Consider the following 26116-nt stretch of genomic DNA (forward strand, 5'->3'; position numbering starts at 1 on the left):
GGAGAAGGGACTGGAGTCCAGATTTCCCCATAGAAAATGATGAAAATGATTAGCCCAGGACCTGGGGTCGGCAACCTTCTATGAAAAGAGACATCCTGGGCCCTTCTCATCTTACAAGATCCTGTATCCTTGCTGGAAGGGATGTTCAAACATCAAGGACTGAGGACACATGGTCACTGCATTTACTTCGTTGGCAAAGAAAGTAGAGACGAGATCTCTGTTTTTCAAGAGCACCATTTGCTCTGCTAATAGGAGAAGGATTATTGTCCTTTCACCAGCATCAACAGAGCAACTAAGTATTTAGATTGCAGGTCAGAAGGACCCAGCCTTACTTTGGAAGGAGGCAGTTCACCTGGTCCCAGCCGCAGCTGGCTCTGCCCCAGGCCTGCCAGAGCCAGGGTGTTTACATCAGCGAGATCACCTGGATCTCCAGGAAAGTGAGATAAGGCAAAGGTGAAGGCGGTTATGCAACATAGACATTTTCATCATACATTTCTCCACACAAACTTTGGAGGCTACAATAAAGCCTCTTCAAGTAACCTGCAGTGGCTTAAGAAGTCAGAATCCATCCATACATCAGGGCAACAAATATCTAGAACTGAGCTGTCCAATACAGTGGCCACTAGCACATGGGGCTATTTAACTTTAAATTTAAATGCATTAAAATAAAATTTATTTTTTAAAAATATATTTTATTGATTTTTTTTACAGAGAGCAAGGGAGAGGGATAGAGAGTTAGAAACATCGATCAGCTGCCTCCTGCACATCCCCCACTGGGGATATGCCCGCAACCAAGGTACATGCCCTTGACTGAATCGAACCTGGAACACTTTAGTCTATAGGCCGACGCTCTATCCACTGAGCCAAACCGGTTAGGGCCATTAAAATAAAATTTAGAAGTCAGTCATTCCTTGGTCTCACTAGCCACATTTCACATGCTCGGTAGCCACATGAGATCCGTGGCTGCCATATTGGACCACGCACGTATAGACCATCTCCCTGGTTACAGAAAGATCTCGGGCAGCCCTGCTTCAGATTGTGGTCAAGTCCAAAACACAAACAAGACAACACCCCATGGGCCAGGAAGGGGTTTTGTTTCCCAGATACTGGCCATACATAACCCACAATACAATACTTTGCAATACAATAGGCAATCAAGCCAGGCTTGATTTGCATTGTGTGTTTTTCTACCACCTGGGTATATTTGCACAATTCCTTTCACTACCTATTATTTCAGCCTATCCGGTCTGTGAAATCTTCAGCTTCTTCTCTTTCAAACAGCTCTTAGGGAGTTGTTCTCCCATTAATCTGTCAGTGTCAACCTACCAGCACCCTTTGTAGTGTCACGGCAGCAGGCAGGACTTAGCACAGGCATATGCGTTCCGGGAGTCACACTGTTAATTTTCTCTAACTTCTGCTCATCCACTGTCAGATTCCTGTGGATCAGGCCTCCCTTCTTCCTGTCCCGAGGCCCCAGTGCGGAGGAGACAGCTCACACAAGCACACGCTGGTTCTGTCTGCCCGCCCTGGGAGGCAGTGAGTCATCTCTAACACCTGGCTCCGTATTTGTCACAGCGCCCTCCTGACTCTGGCTCAGATTTTGCTCCCTTGATGTTCACCTGAGTAATAAGGCTGCTCTGCCCACAGCGTCTCCAGCCCGAAATGTACCTCACAGAGACGGAATGCACAGTTCACCGTTTGACCAATGCGGGTCTGTGGGAATTTTCATTTGAGTTTGTTTTCCATTTTAGCTGTTGATCTGTTCACCTTGGTGTGCCCCAAGAGCCCCTCAGACTCCAGGTGCTGGATACATCATCCTCTGCCCTCAAATTGTTCCTCCTCTTGAATCTATTTCTGCCCAAGGCAGAATTCTGGAAATTATCTAAGAATCCTCCCCCTGCTGCTCCTCACACTTCACAGTAACCAGACTCTGAAGCTGGACTGTCTTATCTCCTCTCTCTTGAATCTGTCCACCAGCACCTCCCTTTCCAGGGTCTGTCTTTTTTTGCCTGGATGGTTGTAGGAGTAATTTCCATGGTCCCTTTGTCTTCACCTCATCCCTTCCCTCCAGTCTTTCAGGCTGCAGGATGAATGATCCTCTAGCCCTGCGTGGCTCAGTGGTTGAGCGAATCATGGTTTGATTCCCAGTCAAGGGGTTCCCCGCTCGATCCCCAGTAGGGGGCGTGCAGGAGGTAGCGGATCAATGATTCTCTTTTATCATTGATGTTTCTGTCTCTCGTTTCTGTCTCTCTCTCCCTCTTCCTTATTATCAAAAATCAATAAAAATATTTTTAAAAAAGAAAAAGGATGATCATCTAGAAGCAAATTGGATCGTGTCACTCCTCTATTAAAAATTCTTTAGTGGCCCTAGCCGGTTTGGCTCAGTGGGTAGAGCGTCAGCCTGGGGACCGAAGGGTTTTGGGCTCAATCCCCAGTAGGGGGCATGCAGGAGGCAACTGATCAATGGTTCTCTCTCTCCCTTTCCCTTCCTCTCTGAAATCAATAAAAATAAATTTTTTTAATAAATAAATTCCATTGTCTTTGGGATCATGTTCAAATACACTAGCAAGGTACTCAAGGCCCTGATGGCCTGACCTTCAATTCTGAGGGCACCTGCTCTGGGAAGAATTTCCAAGGCTTTTCCTGGGGGGTCGGGTGATTCTGCTCTTGTCCCTCCTTTGAATTGCCATCACTCCCTCTGGGTTCAAATCTACCTTGAGATACACACCTTCCTCTCTGCCTCTACCTTAGGCTAGTGCTGCTCAAGAGCAGGAGTGTTCATTGTCGCATTCCTAATGGCAACCACATAGAAGGAGCTCAATGAATGTTCAGTGGCTGACAGTTGCAAGGGTGTTGTAGGCATGAGCACATGTTGAGGTCAGAGCGACAAAGCCATAGCAGCCAGAACAGGACTCCTCCCCCTGAGCGAGAGCAGAAAGGTCATGCTGTTACTTGGAAGAATGAACACTCCCTGACCTGGCCTGAAATTGTTGAGAGGTCAGTAGTCTGGTGAGGCTGCCTGTGTGCAGTGGCCAGTCTGGGCTTGAAGATTCGTCAATTATAATCAACACCTTGGAAACCTCTGCCCTAGAGAGAGCATTCCTGTCCTGGCGTACCACTCTGCAAAGGGACAGCTGGCTTCTGTACAGCTCTGGTAGTTCCTTTTGTCCCAGGTAGGCAAGAACACAGAGACATAGGACAGCTGGGTGGCAGCTCGCGTGGACCGAGGAAGCTCAGAAGGGCCCACAGTCGACTCAGGATTCACTGTCCTTCGTAACAGAAGTTGTCTTATGGTGACTGGACGTTCCGCCGGATCACTCTCCAGACTGCGTTGGATCTTTCTTTTATGATAAGATTGTAGCTACATTGGAATAGCTGGTGCGCAGGCCCCTCTGTGGGCAAACCTTGCTGGAGACTGCCAACGGCATTCGTGGAGCAAACGGATATTATACCTGTGTCTTGGGCAAAGCCAGCAGTGCTTCATTCCTCCTCCGTTTCTGTACTTCATCAGAGTTCCAGTAGGTAATTTTAAAATAGGGCATGGCAGCAAAATGGGGCAACTGTCAGTTTAAATGGCAGCTGCTTCCAGAATACTGACGGTCCTGCCTTTTTCAGCAGATAAGACAGCCCAGAGTCAATCCTTGCACCAGGGTGATTCCGCCACCAGGCTGCAATACAAACACCTATTGTTACCCCCGCTCACTGAAACTGTCAGAGCCCCGAGATTGGTGGCCTCTGACCGGAAGAGTTCCCTGTGTTAATTGAATGAAACGGCTCAGAAATTGCATGAGAAAATTATTACATAAAGTGGCTTTTCCTCCCATTTTCTGTGGTGCTATGTATTTCAGCTTATCACATTTTATTTTTAAAAATCCCGTTTTTAAAAATGATTCTGATTCATTTTTAAAACAAAACAAAAAAAAAACTTGTTAAAAACCAATTAAAATTCAGGTATCAAAATTTAAAATGTTTTCAGTTGTGAGGTATTATTATTCAGCTGCATGCCTGCCTTAAACGTGGCACATACAGCATTTCATCCTGGAACCTGGTTGTTTTGTTTTCATATTGCTTTATTTGTCAAGGAATTATAAACCTTTTGTGTCTGAGACACGGTGCTGGGGGCTAGGCGACGCCGTAATGATAAGCCCCGCCCCCGCCCTCAGGGAGCTCAGCTGGGTGAAATACAACATCACACAAATGCCTGCGGTTCAGGACAGTGTCTGCTGAGCGTAATAAAGGCGTTGGGAAACCTGGGAAAACTCCACAGCGCATGCAGATTTTCCGCTGGACCTTAGTTACCGGCAGGATTTGGGGAGCTGGAAGTGGGAGTGGGGAGCTGAGGTGGGGGGACATGGCAGGTGGATGGAAGAGCCTAGGTTGAGAGCTGGGCACACTTGGAAAAGGGTGAGCCATCCAGCCTCCCTGCAGCCCAGGAAATGGCATCAGACCCCTTTTCAGAGCCCCCTGCCCTGGAGGGCGCTGTTGACCTCCCTCCTGCCCCCCTTCCTTAGGCTCAGGAGGCAGGAGGGTGCCCTGCTCGTTCCCGGGTGCGGCTCCCAGACCACTGCTCCCCAGACTCTGTGGGAAGCACGGGCCCACTGAGGCTTATGCTGTTTTATTCCACCATCTTCCCTGCCCCACCTCACACCCCTCTATCATTCTGTTGTCTCCTGGCCTCTCTCCCTTCTCAGTGGAGACTCTGTGGCTCCATCTCTGTTCACCCCATTGCCTGACCTCCTGCCACAATCCTACACCACTTCAGCATCTACCTGGCTAATCCAGCCACACCCTAGCTTCTCAGGTCCCAGTGCCTCGTAAGTGCCCCCTCCATTTCAGTCTGCCATCCCCGCCACCAACAGCACACCCTCAACTACATCATCACCCAGAAGTTCTCCATCTCCAGAAATCTACTGATGAGCACCAGCCTTCCAGCTCTCCGGTCATCCACTTCCACCGTGCCATCTCAGCCACCTCTTGGGAGCCTGGGTTCCGCTGGCTCCTCTCCTCACGCCCTCTCGTGTCCCTAAGCAGCCTAGATTCTGTGTGTGATCCCTTGGTTCCCCTGACCTTTGTCTTTTTTTTTTTTTTTCCCGCGCCTCTGCCAAAGCCCTGCCCGTCCACGGTCTCTGGACCCCATACCCAGGTCACTGGACACTGTTGGAGAAAAATCACCCAATGCTGCCCCTGAAAGGTCACAGCCACCAACCTCCTGGAACTCCTCAATGCTGCCCACTTTCCCTTGCCAACTCTCTTCCACTTCAAACCTTCTTCTATTTCCCATCTTCAATGTCTCAGTCCTCAGCTCAGAGCTGCCCACCCCACTCACCTCCTTCCCTCATTCCACCTCTCCGCCTGTGCTCAGGAGCCCACCTCCTAGCTCTCTCAGGACCCTTACTCCATCCATCATCCTTTCCCTGCTGGATCTCCAACTCTGTGCCAGAGGCTTCCATCAGCATTTAATCATGGGTCTCCTACGAAAACTGAAAAAGAAAAACACACACACAAAAAAACAAAAAACAACAGAACAGCCCTTCCTCGATCCCACATCCCCTCCACTTGTTTCTTCTTCACAGCCAAAGTTCTCAAAATAATTATTTACACCGACTGACTCCATTTCCCCACCTCCTACTCACTCCTCAACCCACTCCAATCTGGCTTCCACGCTCATCATTCCACAGAAGTGACTGATCATCAAGTGACTTCCACGTCTCTGAATGCGGCAGGTCTCCTTCAGTCCTCACTGTCCTTGACCTCTTGGCAACTTTGACCTGGCCACTCCATCTTCCAGGAAACACTGTGTCACTGGGCTTCTGCGAAGCCACGTTCTTCTGCTGGCTTCCTCCTCATCTCATCCTTCTCCACTCCGCTGAGTCCTGGAATTTCTAGGCTTGTTCTCATCTCTATAGCTGGCGGCTTTATCCTATTTTTGTATTGCAAACCTTTTGGACAGTATGGCAAACTCTCTAAATCCTCTCCTTAGAATAATATTTTCAAATGTAAAAAAGAAAAAAAAGGTACGTAGGATTTCAAAGGAAACCACTTGCATTGAAATAGTCATCAGAATATTTTTAGAAATCTGTGATTCAGTAATGTATGTGCTTCATTATTAACACATTAAATAACAAGTGATGGGCGTAAAGGGTATTTTGAGACATCGGCAACAAATTTAATGAAATGTGAAAATATCTGTGATTTCTATTGGTGACAAAATCGCAGGTACTGCTAATACTACTGTGGTTTGCTGCCTGCATTCGTAAATGAAACATATGCTTAGATTTCAGCTAGAGGTTGGTGGAGATAAAGATGTAATTTTTTTCCCCATCCAAGTTCATGCCCCATCCCCAAGAAGCCCTGTTCAAGATTTTAACTGCCAAAATCAAGACATTATATGCGAATGACTCCCAAATCTTTATTTCCAACCCAAACCTCACTTTTGATCTTCAGATCTTAATAGCCAATTGTTTACTCAGTAATTTCTACTAGGAGGTCTCAAAGACATCTCAACTCCACAGGCCCACTGCTAATGTTTCCAACCTGACCCTTCATTCTTCCTTTTGTGTCGTCAGAATCTGACACTTTCTCTCATCCTCACCCTCGTATTCAATACATCACCAAGTCCTATCAATTTTACTTCCCAAATATATTTTATTTTTAATCCTCACCTGAGGATCAAATCCACAACCTGACCAGGAATCAAACCCACAGCCTTTTGATGTATGGGACGATACTCTAACCAACTGAGCCATCCGGCCAGGACTTCCCCAATATCTTTTTAATCCATCTGTGTGTTCTTCTCTGCTATCCCCTGGTAATAGTCCAACGAGACTCCACACTTCCACTCCTGCCCCCAAATCTCACTTTCCTGCCACAGGTAAAGTGATATCAGCAAATGAAAATCGTTACTTTGACTACTTAAACCCCTTCCGTGACTTTGTTGTTATTATTAATCATCACCTGAGGATATTTTTTCCATTGATTTTTGGGAGAGTGGCTTTTGGAAGGGGGACCAAAATACATCTTGTAGTCAACAAGGCCCTGTGGTATCTGGCCTTCCATACAACTCCATGCTTCACCAACACTAGCTTTGGGTCCTCCTAAGTGCCAGGCCACCTTCTGCTAGAGTCTGCACATGCTGTTCCCTCTTCTTGCAACACTCACCCCATCTTCCCACCCTGCCTCAGATCTCAGCCTGGGACCCAGATTCCTTTGCCCTATCTTCTTATATTTCCATATTATCCATACATTTCCTTAAAAAAAAAACTATGACTTGTAATTTTACATTTGTTGAATAACTATTTTATTAAATGATCTACCTCCCCACCTAGACTGTAGCTCGGTAAGGGCAAAGTCTTTGTTTTACTCCCATAGCCCAACATATACAATTATGTTTTTGTGATTTTGATTGTTCATATTTTTCCCAGTTTTTGTTCTAGAAGTAAAAATTACCTGCAGTGAGCATTTTAGAGTACTATTTAATGAGTTTTGGCAAATGCATGGGTGTAACCATGTAACCCAAACCTCCAGTCAGTTCCTGTCACTCCGTGAAGTTCCCTCACATCCCTTCCCAGTCGGTTCCTGCCCTTGTCCCCTTCAGAGGCAACCACTGTTCTCAGTGTTCACACAATAAATTAGTTTGCCTTTTCTTGTTCCATTTCTGGAAGTCTGTTTGATTTCAACTTTCTCAGACCCTTTTTATAAATTGATGGAATATACCTTCTAAATAGATGAGACAAATAAATGAACCTGTGTAATAATTAAAGTTACCTACAAGTTACAAGTTAAAATTATAATCTTTTCCCAAAATGACAAAGGCTTTTTAAAAGATAATAGTTGGAAAAGTTGCATAGAAACTGGCATTCTCATATACATCTTGAAATGTAAATCGGTACAATATTTCTAGAGGATACTTTGGAAACAAAAAATTTAAAATTGTTGTGATGCTTTCAACCTAGTAATATAAATTCCAACTTTTGGGAACTTAAAAGGGTAAAGATGTATATAAATATATAAGAACATTTACCATAACACTATTTATCATAGCAACAAAAAGAATTATGATGGAAAATGTCTATTTTTATAGAAGATAATTCAAAGAAATAATACCTTACTTAGTGAGTTTGCTCTTAGAGTAATATTTGTATGGTAATTCCGAAATTATTTCATGTTTGTTGAAAAGTAAAACAAATAAATATATTAATATAATTAAGAAAAAAGATTATAAATATAATATAAAAGAGATATTAATATAAAAAAGGAAAAACCCATATAGTGTTAAGTTTTAACTAGAAATATTACTATGAACTCAAGATTTTAAAAATACATGTTTCTAATTAACTCCATTGAAAGGATTTAAGAACAATGTCACTCCAGTAGCAATGAACACACCTAGCTTGCAGACATTGGTTTCTAAATACCATTCTCAATGAAAAGAAAGCAATTCTGAGGTAGGTAAAGCACAAGGTGAGGCTATCATATTTATTGTACCAGAAAACAAAGAATTACTCAAAACTCAAGTCAAGAGCCAAGGTGGATGGACTTCCACTCTCCAGTTTGGGTACAATTTCAGCATTGAAAACTTTGATGAAGTAATTAAATAAAAAAACATAGATGGATAAATAGAGAGGTGGATGATAGATAAATAAGAAGGAAGAATGCCACCTAATTGTAGAAGAGATGATAAAATTAGAAAAATTATTTTGCTACCCCATTATAATTTTCAATTCAAGCAGGGCACATCAACAGATGCTAAAATCACTGGGTGAAATGTTGTTTAGGAATAGGCTACTGTCTCAGAATCATCCCATAGATTAATATTGATTACGAAATAGGTGTGGGGAATGTACATTAGAAAAATCTGGCAGTCACCACCTCAACCTAGAGATCAAACAGCATTGCTTAGTGCTGATGTGATGTTATAAAGCAGGACACCACACCACCTATAGGCTATTCATGCCAAAAAACAACAACTGTTAACCTGAATTTTATTATGAGGAAACAATCAAATTCAGAATATGGGATATTCTATGAGGCTGGGACTCTTCAAAACAGTAAAAAAACATGACAAAGAAAACAGGACAGAGAAATGAAGAGACACAATAACTTCATACAGTACATGTACCTTGTTTGATCATAAATCAAAACAAAAAGCTAAAAAGACATTTTGGTAATATATGGTAACAGAAGATGATTTGACTTTGGGTGATGGGCGCAATGCAATATAAAGATGTAGAATCATAGAAATTTACACCTGTAACCTATATGATCCTTTTAATCAATGTCACCCCAATAAATTTAATTTTAAAAAGACATTTTGGTGACATTTGGGTTTGAATATGCTCCTCCATATTAGATAATGTCATGGAACCATTAAATGTTCTTAGGTAACATAATGGTATTGTGGTTTTACAGGACAGGAAAATGTCTATTTTTATAGAAGATAAATATTAAAGTATTTAGGGATGACATATCATGAAGTCTAGTCACTTTAAAATTGTTCAGGAAAATAATAGAGAGATAAAGGGAATTGGCAAGGTAAAGGACAATGGATGTTGTTTGTGCTATTCTTTCAACTTCTCTAGATTTGAAATTTTTCAAAATAAGGTTGGAAATTTTTAAATAAAGGGAGCTATTGATGCACTGTATCAAGTGAAATAGTGTTGTAAAAAATATTCATATATACATAAACAGATATGTTAGGATAACACTAGCTGCTATAACAAGGGGACCAAAAATGTGATGACACAATCAAGACAGGAGTTTGTTTCTTGCACCTGTGACAGACCAGGTTGGAGGAACCAGATCAGCAGGCAGCTCTGCTCCACTCGGACTTGCAGGGACTCAGGCAGATGATAGTTTTATTTATTTATTTTTAAATATATTTTATTGATTTTTTTTTTTTACAGAGATGAAGGGAGAGGGATAGAGAGTTAGAAATGTCGATGAGAGAGAAACATTGATCAGCTGCCTCCTGCACACCTTCTACTGGGGATGTGCCCACAACCAAGGTACATGCCTTTGACCAGAATCGAACCTGGGATCTTTCAGTCCACAGGCCGACGCTCTATTCACTGAGCCAAACCGGTAGGGCCTGATGATAGTTTTATTGTCTTTAGCACATGACTTCCAAAGTTGTCTTTCTAGCAAAGGTCAGGGCTAGAGGGTATCTCTGAAGCAGGCTGCCCGCATCACTTCGGCTCACTTGCCGCTGGTTAGACTTTACTCCTGAGGCTACATGTAGTTGCAGGGGAGGCTGAAACATTCAGTTCAAGGTGGGCAGCCACATCCCAGCTTCAACTCGTATCACTTGGGAAGGGATTTTGGTGGGAAGCTGGTAGTCTCCATCCCAGTCCTTAAAAAGGGGTCTGAAAGAATACAGACCAAGCTATTTGCAGTTTTAATTTCAAGGTTAATGGGGTTTTGAGTGTTTTAATTTACTTTCCTTTCTGCTTGTCTTTTTCCATATGAGCATACATTTCTTTTGTAATAAGAAAAGAATTACACTTTACAAAAATCAGCCATTGAAACTACTGAAAGATTATTTCATGGGCAAATTTGTAGGATGCTTTGTTTTCGCCCTCTGAAAGCAACATACAAGCTCATCTTAAATGCCACCTTAAGCATTTTTCTACTCAGAAACCTTCCGTTGGACCCCATTCTCTATCTCACTGAGTCTCAAGCCTTTGCTTAAATCTCAGAGCCCCTCAGCATTTGACCCCACCCTACCATCCAGCTTTATTTCTCACCTCTCCTCCCCATACCTATGCTCTAGACACTTGCCTCACTCTCTGAGAATCATGCCACACCTCATACACCATCCCATACCTTGGCTCATATGCAGCCTCCAGCCTAAGACAGTTTGTTTGTTTTTTAAATATGTATTTTTATTGATTTCAGAGAAGAAGGGAGAGGGAGAGAGATAGAAACATCAAAGATGAGAGAGTCATTGATCAGCTGCTTCCTGCACACCCCTCTACTGGGGATCAAGCCTGCAACCCCAGCACATGCCCTTGATCGGAATCGAACCTGGGACCCTTCAGTCTGCAGGCCGACGCTCTATCCACTGAGCCAAACCAGCTAGGGCCTAAGACAGTTTCTACGCATCCTTCAGGTCCCAGAAAACACCACCTCCTTCATGAAGCTTCCCTTGATTTCCACCTTTTTCTCTGAGTTCCTTTGAAATTCAGAATTGGTGCCACACAATTTATCACTTAATCAAATATTTTGCATTTTGCTGGTATAGTATTAATCTTGTCTTTCACATTGTAAGCGTCTTGTTTTTATATTCCTTCATAGTGCCTGGCATGGGGTTGAAGACATAGTAGGTGCATATACTTCTCAATTAATTCCCATGTTTTATGACATATTATTTTGAGTAGGAGGTATTTTCATGGACGAGATCCTTTTGATGGATCAAGTCTTTCGAATTCCTCCGATGCTCCTCCCAGCTAAAAGGAGAATATGAATTGAGATAAAGGAAGAAGGAGAAACACATTGTAGCAAAACCATACCCAACAGAGGGCAGTCTCAGTGTGCTTCTAAATACTACACTTCACTGTTCACATTTTTAAAATCCAACCAATTTCTGGCCATATACCACCTCCTTACCCACTGCCACCACACAGAACTCCATCCCAGAGAACACTACACACTGGTCCTCAAGATATGAAAATGTGTGGCCACCACCCATGTCTATTAACAGTGATTTCCACAGCATGCCAAGGATTGGCTCTAAGTTTCACCCAGAGGTCGATCTGTAGTGGGATGGATAGTAATCATGAAGCAAGTCTGAAGCCCCACGTGCCCCTTGAGAGAGCAGACCCAACGGCTTTCCAACCTTAAGAAGACTTCAGTCACGAGGCCACCGTAGCTCTCAGATCAGTGTCTCAGGCTGGGTCATTCCACCTTGCCAGCATGGGAATCAGAGAAGAGGAGGCTGGAAGGAGAGTTCTCTACAGAAGTCAATGGACACAGGTGCCCATGATATCCATGCACATGGCAGCCCTGCTGACTCCAAAAAGCATCTTGTGGCAAATGGAGAGCCAGGGCTTCCATTGATGATCCTGGTCTTGCCAACCCCACCTGGCAGCTGGGCGGGTCTTCAAGTGGGAGAGAGAAATGGGGCAAGGAGCAGTTTGATTCAGGTAGGTGGGACATGAGAAGAAAGAAAAACATAAGTTACTAACCCCTGTTTTTAATTATTGTTCAAGTTTACAAATCTGATAAGCTCAAAATTGGCTGTCCTTAGTGTTGGTTGGGTTTTTGTTGTGTGTTTTTTTGGATGAGAGAAAATTTAGCCCACTTTGTGCTGCAACAGCACTCTGGGTAGAGCATACTAACCTTCCATTTCTTGAACACATAAAGGTATCCATCCTATCCAGAATGCTGTTTATACGTGCTGCCCTCATTCCCCAAGGCAGGTGTTTGTTTGAGGCACAATTTGAATATGGACTTCGAGGACAGTACTCTGAAAATGCTCATTTGCATTCACAGTCCCTCGGTCACCCTTTCCATGTTGTCACTGTTTGCGTGTTGGGGTTCACTGCCTTGATCACTCTCTTTCAGAATCTCACGAGACTGCATTTATTTCAAAGGTAATAAACCCACAGTTTTTCTCTGGCACCAGCCTGACACTACTCCTTGCCTCTTCTCTCTTATTTACAGCAAGCCGTGCCCTGAGCTACTCTGTGTCCTAAGATCTGCTCGGCTCAGCCGTCCATCACGTGATACATGGCAAAAATGGGTGTTGTACACATCAATCTGAATTCAGTAGCACATCTTGGGGTGAGGGGCGGGCATGCCAGTTAAGAACCAGTTCCTTGGGCGCTGGAAATGAGCCCTCAGGCAAGAGTTGGACTTCATCTTTTCTGTCCCCGACTTCACCTAGTCCCCTTGCTCTTCTGATCCTCTCTGTTCATTGTCACATTGCCATTTCAGACTCAACCCTCTTAGGTCCCAGTTTAAAAATCTAGTCAACCCCACAGCCCTTGGTTCTCCTTCTTCTAGGAGTCTAACTATAACCATTCTAATGTTACTAAGTCGTGACTGCAGTGCCCAAGGCTGCGTACATGCCCTAAGGCAGTGGTCGGCAAACTCATTAGTCAACAGAGCCAAATATCGACAGTACAATGACTGACATTTCTTTTGAGAGCCACATTTTTTAAACTTAAACTTCTTCTAACGCCACTTCTTCAAAATAGACTCGCCTAGGCCGTGGTATTTTGTGGAAGAGCCACACTCAAGGGGCCAAAGAGCCGCATGTGGCTCGCGAGCCGCAGTTTGCCAACCACGGCCCTAAGATAAGCCCCGCCCCTGCTTTTTCCAGTGTGAGTCCTTCTGTGACCTCAGGAGAGAGCCTCGCCCTGGGCCAGGTAATAGCTCTGCTTCAGTATGGATGATGCCATAGCATAGCTGGGGGTCTTTGGAAAATGTTAAAAGAGTCCTATTCCAGAAAATACTGATTTTGACAATGACTTCATTTCGTTAACACGGCTTTATTAGGACTTCCTCATCAAATTACCAATAGAAGACTTGAAGTCAACACCTCCATCAAGTAGTGCGGTGTTTTCATTTTATTTTATCTTTTATGTTCATGGCTTTGATTTCGAAAGAGAGAGCTGGTTCTCTTCCCCCAAATAATAGCAGTGTGCTGTCGCCTCCACCTCCATGTGACATTTTAATGTAGGAACATATGGGGGAAGAAATGAAAATTGTAATTACTGTTCAAAATTACAAGAGGAAAAGACATAGTTTTAAAGTCAACTTTAAATCAAAATAATTATTATTGTTTGAAAATCTAAATGTTGTTAAATATTTGCCATTAGAGCTTTACTGTCTTGAAAAAAAAAGAAAGTGTGCCTTATTTTCTTAAGATTAGATCAATTCTAGCTGTCATAAATTGCTTTCAGAAAAAGTCAAGAGTCCATTATAGGAATTGACCCACCCTCTCTGTTCATATCTCTATGGGATAGGTGAAAATTCTATTGAAATCCTCATTGGGGCTTTTGGTTTTGGTTTCAACAGTGGATTGTTAATGTTCAGTCATTAGCTGGTTAATTTTTGAAATGGCTGAACATGAGTTAATAGCTAACTGCAAAAGCCAACATGCACATGGCACTTACTGTTTGCCTGGCACTATTCTAAGTGCTATAAACATACCTTAACTCATTCACTCCTCACAGAACCACCAACAGGTAGAGATTGTTGTTCACAGAGGGGCAAATCTGAGATGCAGAGAGGAACTACCTCAGTGTCAATAACATGAAAGAGCCAGGGTGCACTCCCAGGAACCTGGGCTCTGAGTCTTAGATACCACACTTTAGTGCCAGAATGAATTACTAACAAATTCACATACACACACACATACATACACACACACCCGAGGGTCCTTCTCCCAAAAAATATGATAGCTTTTCATGAGAAAGGATACATGAAAATGGCTGAGTATATGAGAAGACATTAATAAAGACACAAGAAGGTCAAGTGATTTGCTTGAGATTACTCAACGAAGCAGGCAGAAAAAGATCCAATAGCACGTTCCTAAGTATATTCTTGCCATTCTGGTTTTAGTCTCCAACTGACAAAACACCCACTTCCAGCTGCAATTTCTGGACTCTGAATGACTACCAACTGGAAGTAAGGTTGATGGAACCAGGAACCAGAGATGGATGTACCCGGAACACAGGGGCTCAATTCCATATGCAACAAGCATGGCGTAATTGGCCAAGCTTTCTGTCACCTGTTCTACTAAAGGCTTAAGGTATAATGAGTGAATGGGCGAAAGAAAGATAAACATGGCTTAACACTCCACCCAGTGAAGTCTCTCAGCAACTCCTCCCAGCTCACCATGGCTTGGTGCAGCAGAGAATTCTCCACCCACAAATGTGAGTTGTTTGTGGGAGGAATTCTGTTCCACGCTCACGGATGTTCTTCTTGCCTATGACAATCTCAGGCATCAATAATTAAAATTTGCCCACATTTCCTTCTCTGAGAATGGAGAGCCTATTTCATGTTCAGAAATGACCTAATGTTTCATCTTTGACATTTCAGAATAATTTTCAAAGATTTCTATTTAATTCCAGAATCAAAAAGGAAAGGGGAGAACAACCAATTCATTATGCCCTTGCCTTTTCCCGTCCCTTTATCTGAGGGTGGTCTGTTTGCTGAAAATGTAGGGAGAAACAATAATTATTTGATGGAAGGCTGTATCCAGACTCTGAATTACAAAGCATGATTTACAGTCTTGGAGGGTAACGATGTGTCCACCTGTAGATTTGATCTTCTTTACAGAAGATGGACGAGAAGGGGGATTTTTTTAGAGTTTAGTTTGTCTTATGTTGCACCCAATAATTCAAAGCTACTCAGAGTATTTTCCTGAGTCAGGAGCCTTGAAATGAAAATGCCATAACTGTCGGTGAGACCGATGAGCAAGATCAATACAAATTGCCACAGCTGGGGAGGTGAGGGGGACATTAATTTAGCATTCTGTGTCTGCAAAAGACTGCATTTTCCAATACTAGACTAATGCACAATGTGGGGGAATTTAGTGATAAGTGTTGGAATTCCTGGGGTTGACGGGGGCGGGAAGCCTTGTGGTTTTGTTTGTTTCTGAGTGTATGGCCTAGCAAATCATACTAACACCAGCACCTAAACCATAAGGCAGGACTTAAATCACCCTTCTAGAACAGGTTTCTCACAAGCCATTTATATTGTTTTCATCATTACTTTGGTGGTTGGAAGTGTGGCGAAGTACACAAGCTATCGAATGGCTGGATAACTTTTACTGCATCTGCAAGGCTGTGTTAAGATATTCTGACATTGCAGGAATCATGATTTGTCCGCGCATAGATTTATATTGACTTCTTTATAGCAGACTGATAAGTAGGGGACTTTTTAAAAGATCAGTCTGTCTTATGTTGCACCCACTAATTCAGAATATTAAACTGAGGTCTGACTTATTCGATCCCAACACATTATCTAAACTTTCTTTCCATTGTCAAGTGTATGATTAACACAAGGAATCTGTTTTTTCCTCACCCACCGCCAAAGTAGTTCAAACAACAAATAGCAAGAAGTTTATGTAGCTTTGAACATGAACTGTTTACTGGTCATCAAATTACAGTACTTAAGGGCCAGAAATGCAGCCTTTTCATAATGTTCTACAAGACAGACCAATAAATGTGCATTCTTCTTATAATGTTCTACAAATAAGATCATCACTTTGCTATTATTTCTACATTGATAAGCCCAGTCCATCAAAATCTCACGGTGAAAGGGCGTATTGAGCATCATGGTGGGTTGCTCCTGAGTTATTGACGGAGGGGGCTTGTTCCCTCTGCTTAGCAAAAATGACCTACTAGGCCAGTGGTCAGCAAACTCATTAGTCAACAGAGCCAAATATCAACAGTGCAACGATTGAAATTTCTTTTGAGAGCCAAATTTTTTAAACTTAAACTTCTTCTAACGCCACTTCTTCAAAATAGACTCGCCCAGGCCATGGTATTTTGTGGAAAAGCCACACTCAAGGGGCCAAAGAGCCACATGTGGCTCGCGAGGCCACTGTACTAGGCTACTGATACTCAAACTCCTTTCATTTTCCCTAGAGTGATAGTGAGGAGGATCTTCAAGCCCAACCAGGGTTATCTATCAAGAATTCTGCGATGAACTATGATTCCAGACTTCCAGCAATTGACCAAACATCCGTCAAGCAGAAACATAAAAGTACCATGACTGCAAGGCAGCCAGAGAAAGTGGGCTCCAGCAAACCCTCTCCAGGTGAGTAGCTAGTTCAGACTCACAAATTCTAAAATCCCAGTGTGAAAGGTAATGACAACTATCAAATGGGTGATGTTGATTACATCCAAGTGGTTTCCAAGCGGCCAATACAGGTTTTTGAGGGTCCGATGATCTTATGCAAATGGTCAAATTCGTTTTGGGGAATATCAGGTCAAGGAGGCATGGATTATGCAGAGTAACTGTCTCCACTGCCCGCATTTTCTGCCCAGTCATTGGCTTTGTGTGGCACTCGATGGAATTGCTGCCTTTTCATCTTTTTCACCCTTGGGGGGTGGGGTGGGGTCAGGAAATAAAGGCATTTGGCCCCAGGTATCAAGTTTTATGACTCAAGCAACAGCATGAAGAGAAGCTTTCACAAGCATCTGAATGGCATAATTTATAGCCAAGAAAGAGTAATAAAGGCCTCCACTTCTGAGGTTGTCCTCTCTGGGAGAGAAGGGGCTTGATAAATCCTCCCTTTTGTGCAATTTGGTAAATAATTCACTCTTTAGCTGCCTTTGAAGCAAAGACCAGTCCTCTGCTTGAGGCAGGAGTGATTTAATAGTATCCAGAAAGGGGATAAATTCAACTGAACGTTTAGAATCCCTCGGGCTCATCCCCATCAGAGCCAACATCTGTAGGACAAAGTCGATTCCTCTGGGAATTGACGTGGACGTTGGGGTAATGGGGAAGAAAGTCTGCCGTTTGCTCGCAGTGCAATGGAAATGATCCAAATTAACTGCCAAAGGATTCACAAATAGTGTGTGATTCACTTACATCCAAGCCACAACTACTTTTTATCCTAAATAGCTCTTGTCATACAACCATCCCCATCCAGTTAAGTCTTAATGTATTGCTAAAGAAAATGGCAGCTCTCAGATTAACCACCCACATTTTGTTGCTTTTAATGAAGTAAAAAGCAAATGAACTTCTGAAATGATGTCCTTTCAGGCAAAGCCCCAACTCTTTTTTTTTTTTTAATATTTCCCAAATATTTCAAAATACATGTTGCAACTTGTTGAATTGAGGATGTTTTTAATAGAAAAAAATGAATTTAAGTTTAAATAATGCAACTCCATACACTTGATATAATTTTTATCTTTCTTGCTAAAGCTGGGTAGCTGCTGCGTGGTGTGCTTTGTCATCCTTTGAGAAATATTATTAAAATGAACAGTGTAGGCTCACTCAATGATTTTTAATGTGTCTGATTAATACAGATGTAAATTCTCCATATGGAACTTACAACGCTGACAAAAAGGATGAGTTAATTCACTTTACATTCTATAAAACATTGAATTTGAAGAATTACTAGAGTGCAAAGCACCAAGGTTTAGGCAAGAGAGCCAAGTTGGCAGAAAGATATCAATTTCATCAAATGAGGGATGTTACTTGTAATAAAAATCCTTTAAAAACTACCACCTTGCCCGGCCAGTGTGGCTCAGTGGTTGAGCGTCAACCTATGAACCAGGAGGTCATGGTTCAATTCCTAGTCAGGACGCATGCCCAGGTTGTGAGCTTGGTCCCTGGTGTGGGGCGCACAGGAGGCAGCCAATCAATGATTCTTTCCCATCATTGATGTTTCTATCTTTCCCTCTCCCTTCCTCTCTGAAATCAATACAAATATATTTTTAAAAATAAAATAAAAACTACCACCTTTATTATCATATTATGACCCAGACAATGTCCCAGACCCATGAGCTGGACCATGGCCTGGCTGGACCATGGCAGCCATGAGCTGGACCATGGCCTGGCTGTGGGCATAGCAGCCCTGGTGACATGTCAGTTGCTATAGAAACCAAATTCGTTGTGCAACAAACTAGGCTGGTCATGAAGTTGGCTGAAAGTAAAGCCTTGGTGTGTTAAGATCTGTTCTATTGACAAGTGTAGACTTACCCCTTAAGGAGCCTCTCGGAGGTCCTTAATTAGCAGAGCAAAATGGGAGCCCAGAGACATGGCAGGAATTTAAGCTGAGTCTCTTCAGGAACAGGCAAATTGACTGATGGGGACAACTCAGAAAATTCAGGTAAATGCCCTATTATAGAAAAAAAGGATTTGGGCCCTGAATTATCTGGATACATTGATCTAATTCACCAGGTATATTTATCGTCTCCTGCTTTTCTTTGCCTCTGCAGAGAAATTATTTTGGGGTAAATCCAAAGTTGGCAGAGAGTCACCAAAATTTCTTCCCATGTCAGACCTCGAATTCTTTGCAAAACTGAAGCATCAAACACAGTTAAATCCCTTTGCAACATTTGCCTCATAGGTTAGCCTTCCAGATGGTGTTATGCCAGACCTCTACCAAATAAAATAATGTAGCTGGGACAACAAGTGTTGGCGAGGATGTGGAGAAAAGAGAACCTTTGTGCACTGCTGGTGGGAATGCAGCATGATGTAGCCACTGTGGAAAACACTACAGAGTCACCTCAAAAGATTAAAATAGAACTGCTTTATGACCTAGCGATTCTGGGAATTTATCCGAAGAAACCTGAAACACGAATTCGAAAGAATGTATGTACCCCTATGACCATTGCAGCGTTATTTACAACAGCCAAGATTTGGAAGCAGCCCAAGTGTCCATCAGTAGATGAGTGGATAAGAAAGCTGTGGTTCATTTACACAATGGCATACTACTCTGCTGTAAAAAGGAAGAAAATTTTACCCTTTGCAACAGCATGGATGGACCTGGAGAACATTATACTAAGTGAAATAAACCAGGCAGAGAAAGACAAGCATCATATGATTTCATTCATATGTGAACTTTAATGAACAAACTGAACTACCAAGCAAAACAGACACAGACTCATAGATAGAAAACAGGCAGACAGCTCTTGTGTGTGTGTTGAGGAGGGGGTCTTGGGAGTGGTGATAGAGGGGTTGAGCAAAAAAGGAGAGAAAACTCATGGACATGGACAACAGTGTGGTGATTGTGGGGTAGGAAGTATAAGAGGAGATAAATGGTGATGGAAAAAATTAAAGTAAATTACACTTAAAAAAATAACGTAGCTGGGGAATGTGACTTCCATGCAAATCTATACAACAGTGAGCCATGTCATAGAAGAAGTTTTTCCTTCCATGTGAACTGCGATCTAGGACCCCTGAAATGGCTGTTGACAACAGAGGAACGATCCGTGCTCTCTACAAATAGAGTTATAACTGAGAAGGCGTCAGATGTTCACCGTTCTTCCCACTATTAGAAAGAATTCACACATTTTAAATTAAGTCCATATATTCCCTGCAACTGTTTCTAAATGAGTTGGCTTGTGCTTCTCCTTACTATCTTTCTCCACTGGGGAGTGCAGGTTATGGGTGGGCACGTGCTTTGGAGTCAAAATGCTTGGATTAGCATCTGGGCCCCATTGTTTACTTGCTCTGTAACTTTGGGAAAGTAACTTCTTGTGCCTCAGTTTCCTCATCTGTAAAATGTGTGTGTGTGTGGGGGGGGGGGTCAAAGCAGATCTCATCTGCTAGGATTGCTGTGAGGAGTAAATGATAAAACTATGCTCAGCTGTAGAATACTGCCTGACACCATAGGCCCTTGATACGTTATAGCATCGTGAATCTAGCACATAAGAGCTGGGTTTAATAAGGAGAATGAACTAGAAAACGCTTTTATCTTTGTCTTAATGTTGTCCCCCTCCCCTCCAACCATTTTTTTCCCTTTGTCAAAAATCAGTTATATTTTTTAAATGCTTACATAAATACAGGTCCAGACACTTTTGTTACACCCTGAATTTCCAGAGCAAAACACCAAAAGGAGAGAGATGAATGATCAGAAAGCATTTACCAAGCCAGAGATTGGCTTTATCTCCCCAAAGACATGGAAAAGCCAGGCAGACTCAAGACCCAGCTGGGTCCGATGTGCAACTGATTCAGAAATCCGATCTCATGACCAAGGTGGACACTGATACAGGGTGAGAAATAAGCCTGGCAGCATCACATATTCCTCTTTCGGAATTCTGGATGGATCTGTAGGAAGCAGAATGGTCAGCAGGCCTGGTGAGGACAGGGCGGGCAGGGAAGGGCAGGGAGCTATGGCGGCCTCTGGCTCCCGGACTCCTTCCTGCTCCCCAGTCCCCTCCCAGCCCCAGCCTGAGTTGGAAAGGAGCTACCTCTCCTTCCCAGGACACACAGAGGCATCCAAAGGCCATTGTGCCATGGGGCTCTGGCTCCTGGAGTCCTACAGCGCTCTCTGCCCCAGTGCCAGGCACATGGGAAGTGAGGGTGCCCTCTCCTGCCCTGTCCTCTCACCTAGAGCTTGGGCATCGTCCCCTGGTTATGTGCCAGGAAAACGGATCTGGATGGAGTCCTGGAGCCTGCTTCCAAAATCTTGCCCTTTTAAACAAAGCCAAGCATTCTGAAATTATCCTCACTTATTATTGAGTTCAGTGTTAGTCATTACCAGACTCAGATTTGTAGGAGTGGCAGAACCTATTCAGCCTAATAGTGGCTTATCGTGAAGATGTGTTCTTGTAAAACTAAGAAAAAGCAGTGAATTCAATCTATGAAGATAAACATCTAAAATTACCATGGTCTCTTTTGAATTGGGGAATATCTATTTGAAGAGGAGCTTGGAAGAGAAATTTGAGGCAAATTCCAAGTCTTCATAACCTACCTTGCAAATAAATCCTGAAGATTTTCTCTGAAAGGCCAAGGCTAATGGGTTTCCAGGCAAGTCTGCTGGTGTCCAACAACTTTCTTTTTTAAAAAAAAAATATATTTATATTGATTTTCAAAGAAGGGAGAGGGAGAGGAGAGGGAGAGGGAGAGGGAGAGAGAGAGAGGGAGAGAAACATCAATGATGAGAGAGAATGATCTGCTGCCTCCTGCACGCCCCACTGGGGATCGAGCCTGAAACCCAGGCATGTGCCCTGACTGGAATCGGACCATGACCTCTTGGTTCATAGTCTGACACTCAACCACTGAGCCATGATGGCTGGGCTGTCCAACAACTTTCCAAGTTACCTGCCCAAGTTAGAAAACAACCACATAAGTGAATGCTGCCATTTTTACACAGATCATCATAATTGTCAGCCCTTTTATGCTAAGGCTTCCAAGACAGAGGGGCTCAGGGGTGTCACAGAGCAGAATTTGAAGTCCTGGCTCAGAATCCTAATCCACCGCTTTATAGCTTATAAATGTGAACTGGCAACTTCTCCAAACTGTTTCCTCATCAGCAAAATGGAGTTATTACCTGCCTCACCAGGTAGACAGGAGCACTAAAATCCTGGGTATAGACTAGGCCTTGGGTAAAGGTTAATTCCCAATCCCCTCTCTGCTTATGAAGCCTACCCAACACCATATGCTACCCTCAGGTTAGCCTCTTCATAAGAGAAATTGCACTTTGAGATGTAAGAGAGACTATAACTTGATTATAAAAACCTTTTCAGTATTTGATTATCAATGAAGACATCCATTTATCCAGTCCCTATGGGATGCTAGCAAATACATTCAACTGCCCCCACCGTCCCCGGGTATACGATGCCAGGGTGCACTGGTTTTCTCGCCCGTCGCTCATCCATTCACTTCATTCATTCACTGCATGCTTACCTGCCAGCCACTGCCATGGGTGCCAAGGATACAGAAATAAAACACACAGGGCCTGCCCTCCAGGGCTCACAGCCTCGCGGGCAGGAAGGACACCTACATGCTCTGACCACGGTCAGTTCTAAGAGCGTTGAGTGGGGTGAGAACCCTGAAGGACAGGGGGTTTAGCAGAGGAGCAAGGCAAGAAAGATGTGCCAGCTGGATGTGCTGAGTGTGCCAAGGCATGGAGGGGAGAGAGCAAGGAAGAGGGCAAGAGAGAGGCGGACAGACAGACAGCAAGGAACTACAAATCAGCTAGGGCCTCGAGTCTCCAAGTGTCCCCAAACTAGGAGGCATCACCCGAGAGCCTGTTAGAAATATAAACCCTCGTGTCCCAACCTAGACTTACTGAGTCAGACCTGCCTTTAACAAGCCCTCTGCACATTTGAGCTTGAGAAGCTCTGGTTTAGGGTCAGCCTACCAATTAGGATGTGTAGAATATAAAGTTGACACCCTATAGGAAGGCAAGGACGAGGTCCCCCAGGGCCTTGAATGTCATGCTGAAGGCGATAGAGCATCAGTCATGGACAGAGGCCGGGCAGGAAGGGATTCGAGGAGACTGGCATTTTTTAAAGCTGAGTCTGGCTGTAGCACAGAAAGGGGACTGGCTGGGAAGATGAGGACAGCCAGACACAGGCCAAGATCAGAGAAGCAGTAGCTGCCGTGGACCCGGAGAGAAATGAGAAGGGCTTGACCAGGAGCAGAAGCAGAGGGGATAGGGAAGAGGGCCCGAGCTTGAGGGATGTTGAAGGAAGTAAACCTGACGGAACTTGGTGCCTATTGGGTGTGGACATGAGGAAAAGGAGAGAATCAAAGAAAACTTGGAGTCCTGGCCCAGAAAACTAGGCCAGCGGTGGTTGCCTTTGCCAAGGCTGAGAAAGAGAGAAGAGGGTGGGTCCCCTTCTGTGGGTGTTGCCTTTGAGGGCCAGGAGGAAATGCCAGGAAGCCCCCAGGTACCCAGGGCTGCGGCTCAGCACAGATCCCAGCTGCCAGGAGGAATCCAAGGGCCTACAGTGAGCAAGAGGCGGCTGCAACTACAAGTGTCTCCCTGTGAGAGTGACGGATTAAGAAGAGAGATGATGAAGGAACCTTGGGGGCTAAGAACAGTTAAGGGGAAAATGCATGAAGACAACTCCGGAGAAATGATCTGAGAAGGAGGAGCCACTCCCTGCAGGAGCCAAGAGAGGCGTTTGGGAAGGAGGGCGTGGATAACGGCGTCAGGTGCTGCAGAGGATTCCAGTAACTCGGGACGAGACCCTGCCTTACAGGGTCAGGCACACCTCTGAGACATGGCGGGTTCAGGCCTAGACCCCCGGATAAAGCGACTGTCACAATGCAGCGAGTCGTGATGTTTTTGCTGGTGGAGGGTCTTGCCTTTCGTTTGTAAAAAACACAACACCTGTGAAGCATAGTGAAAAGCCCAGAAAAACAGGCATGCCTTTGGTGGTTTTCAACCGGGGTGGTTACAGTGATGCTGTTTTAGAACTGGGACTGATTTTAGCTGTAGCATCTCCTAAACTTCTCTGATGTTAAGAATCACCAGGGAGGTACCTAGTTAAAATACTCGTTCCTGGTCCCCATCCCTGACCCAGAGCGTCAGAACCTCCAGAAAAGGGGCCTGCAAACTGGGCTTTTAACAGGCACTACAGCTGATTCTCTTCAGAGAGGTTTGGGCACCTATCCCAGAGCCTTGCTTCTCAAGCGTTAAAGTTCACAAGAAGCACCAGCGACCTTGATAAACTGCAGGTTCTGAGTCAGTAGGTTTGGGTGGGCCGGGTTCCCGCGTGTCTCAGAAGCTCCCAGATGATGTCCAAGGACCACCCTTGGAGCAAAGCTAGAGAGCACACCTGTCTCATTTTGCAGACGAGGAAAGAGGCTTCAGGAAGGTAAGCAGTTGATCCAAGGTGCCCCAGCTGGTTAGTGGCAGAGCTGAGAGATTTGTCATGCCTGAGGGGGTCTCTCTGATCGTGACTTCTCCTTCAGGTGCCCCTATTCTGCCTTCAGCAAGGTTGGCAGACTGAGTGTGAAGTTAGCGAACAAATCATTAACTTCACTTGGACTCCTCCCTCGTCCACCTGCTTTCCCCCCCTCGGCCCTCTCCCTTCCCATGACCCCACCAGGGTCTCTCGGCTTCTCCCTCTTTCCCCACGCTTCCCCTGTGCCGCAGAAAGGCCAGATCAAGGCATGCCCACCACCTCCGACCGGGGGCAGCTGGAGGACTGAGGGGAAGAGCCTTACCTAAGTGAGATCCTGCCGGCCACCATATGTTGCTGCCGGAACAGCTCATTAGACGGCCTGTGGGAGCTGCAAGGGACCGAGAGCTTCCACACAGGAACTTAGTGGGGGGAGAACTTTCCAGCATCTGTCAGGGATGCCAGAGACTGTTGGCTGGGGAAAGGTGTGTTCCTGGTAAACTCTTCAGTGACCTTGCCATCCCAGATAGGTGCCTCCTGCCCCACGACCCCTGGAGAGGTCACCCCCAAAAAACAATTTTTGAGTTTTGATTCATTTCCAGACTCTCTTATGTCCTTTCCCGCCGTGAGTGCTGCTTCCTGACTGCTCTTTTTCTTTTGTGCAGGTGACAGCAGCGAGCACCCCCTGTTCTGTGTTGAATATTCCCCTTACTGCTCCGTCTTTGCTTTCTCCCCTGTCCTGCAGCCCAATACCAATTACTGCTGCCTCCTCCTGCCGCTCGTGCCACCGGCCTCCCCGGTGGCCCAGGGCCCTTCCCCCCACCTCCCTCCAGTGTCCTTCCCCTCCTTTGTGAGCACCCCGGCCACCCCGAGCCCTGTGCCCCAGTCGCCAGCAGCCCTGTGCTATTTCCCAATCTCCTCGCCCGCCCCATCAGAGATCCCTGTGCTGTGCCTGCCCGGCCCCCAGAGGCCCAGTAAAATTTACCTCCTGTGGTAAGTGGCCCTGGCAAGGCACACAGCACAGTGGAGTCGGGGAGAGGGGGACAGCAGGCTCCCAGAAGGCAGGTGGACGGGAGGGGGCCCAGAGGGCCATGCCAAGACCCACCAAACCCAGGAGGTTGTGCAGGGGAGGAGCAGGAAGAGGAGACAGCGGCTGCCACTTCCACCCTCCTCTAGCGCGAAGGAGTGAACCACCAATAAAATCCCGTCACCTCTCCAGGCTCATTGGATTTCTTTACTCCTGTGTCTGGCACCCTCGGGAATGTTGCCACCAGAAAGCGGACGGGCTCTCGCGTCGGATCAGCCCCTGGGCTGTGTGCATGTGCGCATGCCAGGCGGCCCTGGGAGAGGCGCCGGGCCAGGGCCTTGGGAAAACACACGCTGGAACTGAAACCCCTTCGCACCACCCCGAAGAGGGACAAATTAAAGGGCTCAGTCGCTGTTTACACTCCCTCTTCTGCCTACTTATTAGGCGCTGCATTTCCCCAAATCAAAAATCTCACCTCCTGGGTTCCAAAATAAAACATATTTATGGTCCATAATTAGGCTTTAATGAAGATCTCCTCTGGGTACGTGAGACAACACACATTTCCAGCACTCTCGGATAGATGCGGCCTGTTATTTGTGACTGTACAGAAAGCTGCCTATTACACTAGGCAACACCAGCACTGGCAATTAGCTGTAATTCTTCCCGCCATCTAAAGGAAGCAATAAAATTGTTTTAAAAGGCATCTTTTAGACAGAATCTTGGCACCTCCTAGGCACCGGGCATCCGAGTCAAGGGAGAAAGGGCGAGGGGTCAAGGTTCAGGAATTGTATTGTTTGGTTTCTCATTCTTTTCAACTTTGTCT

General features: G+C 44.7%; 1 protein-coding gene across 1 annotated transcript in view; it reads left to right on the forward strand.

Annotated features, from left to right (window-relative positions):
* MARCHF10 (membrane associated ring-CH-type finger 10) overlaps nt 1-25483 on the forward strand; it is a 42998-nt gene extending 17515 nt beyond the window's left edge. Inside the window, exons 4-5 of the mRNA XM_080680066.1 lie at nt 16599-16770; nt 24932-25483. Coding sequence (XP_080536192.1) covers nt 16599-16770; nt 24932-25263 — 504 coding nt within the window. The 3' untranslated portion in view covers nt 25264-25483. The remainder of the gene's footprint in view (nt 1-16598; nt 16771-24931) is intronic.
* The last annotated feature ends 633 nt before the right edge of the window (nt 25484-26116 follow it).

Source organism: Plecotus auritus (genome assembly GCF_963455305.1).
Source record: "Plecotus auritus genome assembly, chromosome: 7".
NCBI classification, from domain to species: domain Eukaryota; kingdom Metazoa; phylum Chordata; class Mammalia; order Chiroptera; family Vespertilionidae; genus Plecotus; species Plecotus auritus.